Source organism: Thalassophryne amazonica, chromosome 16 (genome assembly GCF_902500255.1).
Source record: "Thalassophryne amazonica chromosome 16, fThaAma1.1, whole genome shotgun sequence".
Lineage (NCBI taxonomy): Eukaryota > Metazoa > Chordata > Actinopteri > Batrachoidiformes > Batrachoididae > Thalassophryne > Thalassophryne amazonica.
Genome location: NC_047118.1, coordinates 742,381 through 749,880, shown reverse-complemented (window position 1 = coordinate 749,880; position 7,500 = coordinate 742,381). Strand labels below are relative to the sequence as shown.

At 43.9% G+C, this 7,500-nt stretch overlaps 2 protein-coding genes across 4 annotated transcripts in view; both read right to left on the bottom strand.

Moving 5' to 3' along the window:
• LOC117528643 (glycine-rich cell wall structural protein 1.0-like) overlaps positions 1–6,709 on the bottom strand; it is a 21,475-nt gene extending 14,766 nt beyond the window's left edge. The window contains exons 1-4 of one of the 3 annotated variants that reach the window (XM_034191277.1): positions 6,503–6,709; positions 4,364–4,402; positions 2,842–2,886; positions 1,641–1,700 (exon numbers count right to left, since the gene is read on the bottom strand). In XM_034191277.1, coding sequence (XP_034047168.1) covers positions 1,641–1,700; positions 2,842–2,886; positions 4,364–4,402; positions 6,503–6,572 — 214 coding nt within the window. In that variant the 5' untranslated portion in view covers positions 6,573–6,709. The remainder of the gene's footprint in view (positions 1–1,640; positions 1,701–2,841; positions 2,887–4,363; positions 4,403–6,502) is intronic. The other 2 variants (XM_034191279.1, XM_034191280.1) reach the window with 2 other exon arrangements.
• A 582-nt stretch (positions 6,710–7,291) lies between these two features.
• The window catches only part of LOC117527918 (glycine-rich cell wall structural protein 1.0-like), a 42,117-nt gene continuing 41,908 nt past the window's right edge, over positions 7,292–7,500 (bottom strand). The window contains exons 19-20 of the mRNA XM_034190423.1: positions 7,395–7,451; positions 7,292–7,303 (exon numbers count right to left, since the gene is read on the bottom strand). Coding sequence (XP_034046314.1) covers positions 7,292–7,303; positions 7,395–7,451 — 69 coding nt within the window. The remainder of the gene's footprint in view (positions 7,304–7,394; positions 7,452–7,500) is intronic.

Sequence of the window (7,500 nt, the reverse complement as noted above, 5' to 3'; positions counted from 1 at the left end):
TGTCATGTTATTTTGAATTGCTGTTTTCTGATTTCCTTTTTTTTCCACCTTTGTAAAAACTTTGTAAGTGTTAGAATGGCCCAAGCAGAGGGTCACCCCTTTGAGTCTGCTTGAGGTTTCTTCCTCAATATCATCAGAGGGAGTTTTTCCTTTCCACCATCGCCTGTGTTCTTACAAACCCAGTCTCATGGCAAGTCGTGATTCAGCAGCACGAAATATACATTAATCTACTGGTGTTGTATGGCTGGGGGGCCTGGCTGCCTTTTTGTTTCTGTCTTTTGTTTTTCCTTCCAGGTGGCTTGCATTTGGGACTGAGTGGCTGTGTTGCTGAGGTTATCAGGACCTCACCCTGATCACCTGCGGCTCGTCAGGACTCACAGCTGTGGTGCATCTATATGGATTGGAACATGGTGGCATTTAAGACTGGAGTGTACAGTGTGTATTGGCCAGAGACTCGACCTTGTGACCAGACGGGTGAGATCGTCGTCTCGGGAGCCATCTCATCATCAGTGGATGCAGAGAACGTCCAGGGTTTGATGCACGGTCTGTGAAAGAGGAGGGGGTGAGGTCTCACGCTCGTCAGCACACTTCCTGAGGTACGTTAGATTTTGTGACTAACATTTATACAGTCAGTAAATGTGGTGTCCCTCACACCTTATTATATTGAGCTGTACGTTAGTCATGTATCGGCTTCCACTGCAGTGGAGTTTTGTGAACTGGATGTTCCATGCCTGCAGGTTGGAAAGCTGATTAGTAATTAAGCCAGGAAGTGTTTGCTGTTTATGTACACCTTTGAGTGATCTCTCTGTGTGTAGAGTGTGGACTCACATAATGGTTCCTTCTTTCACAGACTCGGTTTGTTGCGGCCACCTGGGGGGTGTCGGCGGGGTCCTTGGGTCCGAACAGCTTCTGGCTCTGGACCGTTAGCGCTGCTGGGAGCGCACCGTATCACCACCATGCCAGACCGCACACTCTTTTGTTGTTTTGTATCACTGTTATGTATTAAATTCAGTTAGCCTTTGTACCGTGCTCTGCTTATTTCATACTGGGTCCTTCAAACGCTGGTTGGTTCTCCGAGCTGCGTCCGACACATAACAACTGGGTCATGATATTGTGACAAAAAGCGCCTCATTTTCGTCACGGCAGCACAAATTCATTCTAATTCAGTCCGTGATGGCTGCACAAAATTAAAAGTGAAGCGGGGGGTCAGGGTGGTGGTTATGGTTAGGGTGAGGGGAAGGAGTAAGATTAGGAATAGTGAGTTAAAAAAAAAACCCGTCACGAAAATATGACTCATTTCGGGACGGGAGCACGAAAAAAAAAAAAGAACATGAGACTGGGCTGGTTCTTGCTCTGGGGGTTGGTAAGGTTAGACTTTACTTGTGTGAAGCACCTTGAGGCAGCTTTGTTGTAATTTGGCGCTACATAAATGTAATAAATTGAATTGAGTTGCATCTCAGCCCATTATGGAGCAGAACAGCACCACACCTGGCCATGTGTAAGAGCAGCTAAAGTTTAAATGGACAGACAGAAGCCAATGTGTAGAAAACAATATGAATTACACACACACACACACACACACACACACACACACACACGCACACACACACACACACACACACACACAAAGGCTTTCTTACTTTCCAGTCCAGAAGGAATTATTGGACCGGCACCATAAGGAAGCTCAACAGCTCCGCCCCCTGTAGGAGAGAAGAGTCACACTGCCACACTTACTCATTTCCCTCTTTCGGCTCGTTCACTTCTGTGAGTAATAAACCATTCTCGTTCAACACTGACTCGTGTGAAAAGCCACATCAACTTCAGCTTGACTAATATGACAGAGGAAAGAGGTCGCGTCGGCTCTCAGAGTCCTTCAACAAACACGTGGCTGACAGATTGCAGGTAGCTCTGGATTACCAATATGTAGATCTGGTTTGGATTCCCGGTCACATCACCTGCCAGTATCCTTGAACAACAACATACATCATCTGCACTGTCTCAGTCCATCAAGCTCTAAATGGGTATCGGCTTCCACTGGGGAAGTAACCTGTGACAGACTGGCATCACATCCAGGGGAAGTCACAGACTCTTATCTGCTTCACACTGTAGTATCAGTGCAGGTTTGAGGTTGTACCTAACATATCTCATCACCTTCTTCATCATAGTGAATCACAGGTGTTTGTTACCACTCAAACATATCTACCGTGGAGGCCAAATCCTCATGCCAGGTGCTTCACACTCGGCCTTAAACCTGCTCAGTGGGAATCGAAGGTCACTGTCTGATGAAGTCAACAGGACTACATCATCCACAAAAAGCAGAGATGCAACTCTGAGGTCATCAAACTGGACTGCCTCCAGTCCCTGACTCTGCCTTGATATCCCGTCCATAAACATCACAAGCAGGACTGGTGACAAGGGGCAGCCCTGGCAAAGTCCCATCAGCAACAGGTCTGATGTGATGCTGTGAATGCGGACACAGCTCCTACTTTGGTCATATAGAGACCGGCTCACACATTGCAGCTGATCTGGTGCCCCGTACTCTGCAGCAACCACCACAGGACACCTCAAAGGACCTGGCCATAGGCCTTGTCCAAGTCCACAAAACACATGCAGACTGGTTGGTCATACCCCGAGGACCTTTCTAATATCCTGGCAAGGGTAAAGAACTGATCCATCGTTCCTCTCTGGGTTTAAATATGTTCCTACTAGCTTGGCTAGGTTGAGGATTCCCCTTTGGCTGACCTGGAGCATTTGTCTTGTGAATGAGAAATCTCATGTTCAAACTCCACCAGAGTCACAAAGGTGTCATTCACGATGCTATTGCATCCTGTAGTCTCTTACCATACACTCCCTGGAGCTGTCCACCAAGACCTTCTGCACCAAGCGCTGTGACAGTAAAAAACAAAAACAAAAAAAAAACTACAGGTCAGGTAGTGTTCATCCATCACATTCAAGATCTTCAAGTTATACAAGTGAGACAAGTATCTACAGGAACAAAAAGCAGCTACACCCAGTGGATTAAAGACCACCCCAAACATGTTGTGTTTCTCTGAAGACTTCTCTGTGCCATGTCCATTTGACTCCCTAAAAGTCTAGTTTGTTTGGTAACTGTAAGTGTGCCATACTGCATCTCAGCATGGCACACTTAACTGTGCATAGGCCCACTTGCACAAGTGGCCTGGGGTACGATACAGTTGGAAGTGAAACTGGTAAGCATGTATCATCATTACTAGTAGATGTTGGCCGTAATGCCAAGATCGCAATCCAATAGTTCAATTTAACACTTACTATTAATATTATTACTACAACTACTACTTGTCATGTACAGTCTTGAATTAATTCAACATACTCGTTTGGGTTAAACATGTGTCTGTTTTCTCACCCTACTGATGAATGAGAACTGTGGTCAGCGAGCACGGAAGTAAAATATTTCCTCATCATCTGCTGCCTCCACAAAAATCTTGTCATTAATACAATGTTGACTAATTGTATTGATAAAATATTGATTAAATGTAGCATACTTTATTCAGATGGGTCAGGTTTTATATGGGGAGCAGGCTAAAGTGATTAGTACCAGAGTTCCTCCGTGATTTTTGCCACATCCAAGTGCAACATTATGGTCACTTTTATGGATTGGATGCACCTGTGTCATTAAAGATTCTGGCAACTTTTACCTTCTGTAAAATGATCTACAAAAATGACATCAGGTTATAATAATCACACATCAGTAAAATCCTGCGGTGAAGGAGTTTTCTACTGTTTATCTCAAGCATGGATGCACAAAAAACTACATTTGGAAACTATGCTATGCATCTGCAAAGAGCGAAATGTGCCCTGTGAAGAGCGCAGCATGCACTGCAAAGAGTATAGCACTAAATGCAGATAAAATTAAAAAAAACCTCGTCAATCCTCCTGCTCTCTTCCTGAGTAGCCACTCCCATCTCTGTCATTTATATTGAGTTTTCCTATGCTGTGTTATTCACTCTAATAAATGTTACATTACTCCAGCTCCCCATATAAAACTAATCTCATCTGAATAGGGCTAAAGACAACAGTGCTCTTTCTCAAAACAAAAGTCAGGTCGTGTTGGAGGGAACATGCTCAGGCCTGGAACATGTCGTGCAATGAGCGTGATCCATTGGGGCAGTGGAGAAAGGGACAACTCGTGCTCTGGCATGGTAGAAGGTGGACTGGGCCTCATGTGAAAACACCCTTATTTGTCCAGCTGATAAAGACGACCATTCAACCGCTACCATCGTTAACCCCGAACTCCACCTGACTTTGGTCCAAGCAGCATCACATCATTGTGTATTAACCATTACATCACAGTGACGTGTGTGAGTTCTGACTCTTTGGCACTCACCAGCTCCGTAGCCATTGCTGTAACCATTCCCGTAACCTGCTGATTTGGAAAATAAGAAACAGGAGATATATTTTCACTAACACTCCGGTATGATAACTGAGTGCACCAACAAGCAGACGGAAAAGAAACATCTGAGGGCCTGATGCGTGCTACCTGCAGACAGAGCTTTTGCAGCAGCCGCATCTCCACCTGAAGTGAGAATGCAGGAAGTCACTAACTGTACGAGACGCAAAGGGCTTATTTCACCTTTGCCAAGATAAGCCAGCCACCTGACAGGTGTGGCAGATCAAGATGCTGATTAGAGGGCATCATTGTTGCATGTGGTCACTGAACTGCTAAGTGTGCAGGCCAGGTAAGATCTGGAATTGTTTCAGCTTCCAGGATTTGTGTGCAGAGCTTTGCAGCATGGAGCAGTGCACTGCCCATTTTCATCCCATTTCCATTATCCAAAGTGCATCAAATTTGGTTTGTGAATGAAACGTTTCCTTAAAAGATGAGGTTTGGCAAAGGTCAATCGTCAAGGTCTGTCAGGACTGGACGAGGGCAGGACACAAATGCAGGCTCGACAAAAGGAAATATACTTAAAGGGTGGTTTATTCAGGCTTGGGATCGTTAACAGCAAGGCAGTCCACGGAGCAAAAGTACTTGACAAGGATTAAGCTGAAGACGTGGTCCAAAGAACAAGCAAGGTCAAAACACGAGCAAACAGGTATGTCAGAGCAGAGGCAAAAAACAGGATCCAGAACACAAAACAGAGTCCAAAAACAAGGCTTGGCAAAACAAGAACGAAACAAGAGGCTGGTACGTGAGTGAATCTACGAACAAGCGGGGAAGAAGTGAACAGACGCAGGTTAAATAGGGACAGGTGTTAATCAGGAAATGAGGTGCACGTGGAGGAGGAAAGGCCTGGAAAGGGGGGCGTGGTCAGGTGACAGCTAAGAGGCCAATGATGCAGAAGGGCGGTGACAAATGGGCAAGAGAATGACAGATGAAGGGGCGTGGCTGACTGAGAGGACAAAGTGCAGGTGCGGAACTGAGAGTGCAGTGATCCGGAAAAGACTGTGGAAACAATGAGAGACTGACAAGCAGGAGCAAGAGAAAGGTGATCAGATACAAACATGACAATAAGAGATAGTACAAAGAAAACCACCCTAACTTGAACACAACTGAAAAGCATACAGGAACGTGATAAGTGAATCATGGGAAATAATACAATAAACCTACTAAGAACAGACAGAAGAACTACAAGAAAACAAAACTGAAAACCAAAACCAGAAATACCCAAATACTTAACAGAAGAGAGAACAGTAACATAAGCAAACAAACACTAAATGCTGAAACATAAAACAGACTGTGGATAAACTAGAATGGAACTAAAACATAGCTGTAAAGTAACAAAGAAAGAAAGTGACAAAGCAATATGAGAACATTGAATAAACGTGAAGAAAGAGGCAATAACAAAACAAGACTAAAACATAACTGAGGTGAAAAGTAACAAAGGAAGAAGGTGACAAAGCAAAAATCAGAACATGGAAAAAACCCCACATGAAGAAAAAGGTAATTAACAAAACGAGGCTGATGCCAAAGGAACAGAACTAAATGAAGAAGGGACATATGGGCTGAAGCCTGGAAACGGCCGGGACATGACAAGGTCAGGGTGGTGTCTCTGCTTGTTGGTTTACTCCACCAACACTCTTAAATTGATTTCAACCAAACTCAGCATGTGGCTGAACGTAAACACCGGAAATGCTTTTAAAGGGTTAATTTGAGCAAAGGTCAAAGTCAGTGTGGTCAAGATCAAGGAATTTGATCATATGTAGAGGTAGATTCTGGAAATACCTGCCAAAGTCAGGACTTTGGGTGCAGGTCAAAGTCATAGGATCAAGATCAAGGTCATTGGGGCAAACCTGATTTCCACCAGGCAATGAACTGTGTTGTTAATCAGGAAATTCTCTCCCAAACAAAGTGACCACATTGTTATTGACACAACATTTACTCTACCTAATGTCTTCATGCCCATGGTTACTGTTGCCTAGTAGCTACAAATTCAAAGGTACATTTAAATTTGTAGAAAAGATCTCATATAAATTTAATGATCACTTGTCTGTCTTTCATGCATGTTTCTGTTCTGTCACTTACCAAATCCGTTGCCTGCCACAGCACCCAGATGTCCTGTTGCTCCTTCACCATAACCTGTGAGGGCACACATACATACATTCCTTTGTTTCTTTTCTTTTCTTTTTCTTTTCTTTTTTTTTTTTTGAAGCAAGACTCCCAAACAAATCACTGGTTTACAATTCAAAGTAGGGCTAACGGCCGAGGAGCGCTGCTTGACGTAGGCTCAGCTGTGAGTCTGATTGAGAATGGTGACGCAATGTGCTCAGTGCGCATGTTCCATCCTCAACCGTTGACGTTTCATACCTCGACCCCGACGTGCATCAAGTCTACGCCAAGCTTGATGCACAAGGAGCACAAGGTGACTGTTTGCCTTTAACATGCTCCATTCACACAAACACACCACTGATTTTTCCCTGATAATAATATAATGATAATTTTACACAGTTGAAATAATTATTTTAAATCATTTTTAAGTAAGCTGTCCATAAGGTCAAGGACACAACTGTAAGTTAATTTTGGCTGTAAGTTCATCTTCTTTTCCCCAAAAGGTAGCTTCTCAAATGAACTGAACGAAAGGACAGAATTAATAAGGCACAATTACAGCTGTGGGGGGGAAAAAAAATAAGTCACCATGACAATTAATCTGTACTTCAGACTACTGTGTGAGCTTATCAATTAACCCACAGCTCAAATGAGTCTGAACCACGGACACAGTCCATGTGGAACTTTGATCCGCTGCTACACCATGACCCTTCAACTTCATAGTTCTTCATATTTTCAAAAATGGCCAGCAGTAAGATGCATGCTCTTTCATGTATTTGGCTGAAACATGAAAACAGCCGGTGTGGTCCATTAAAATTCAGCTCAAAGAAATGTCAGTTTACTAAGAAACCAAAATATTCCAGAACCTCACCATCTGACTTTCCTGAAACACCCAGGGAATACCCACCCTGTCCGAGAGCAGCAGCAGCTGAAGGTAAAGAGGAAGCTGGAGTTAGGTTGCTGTGCCAAAAAAAAAA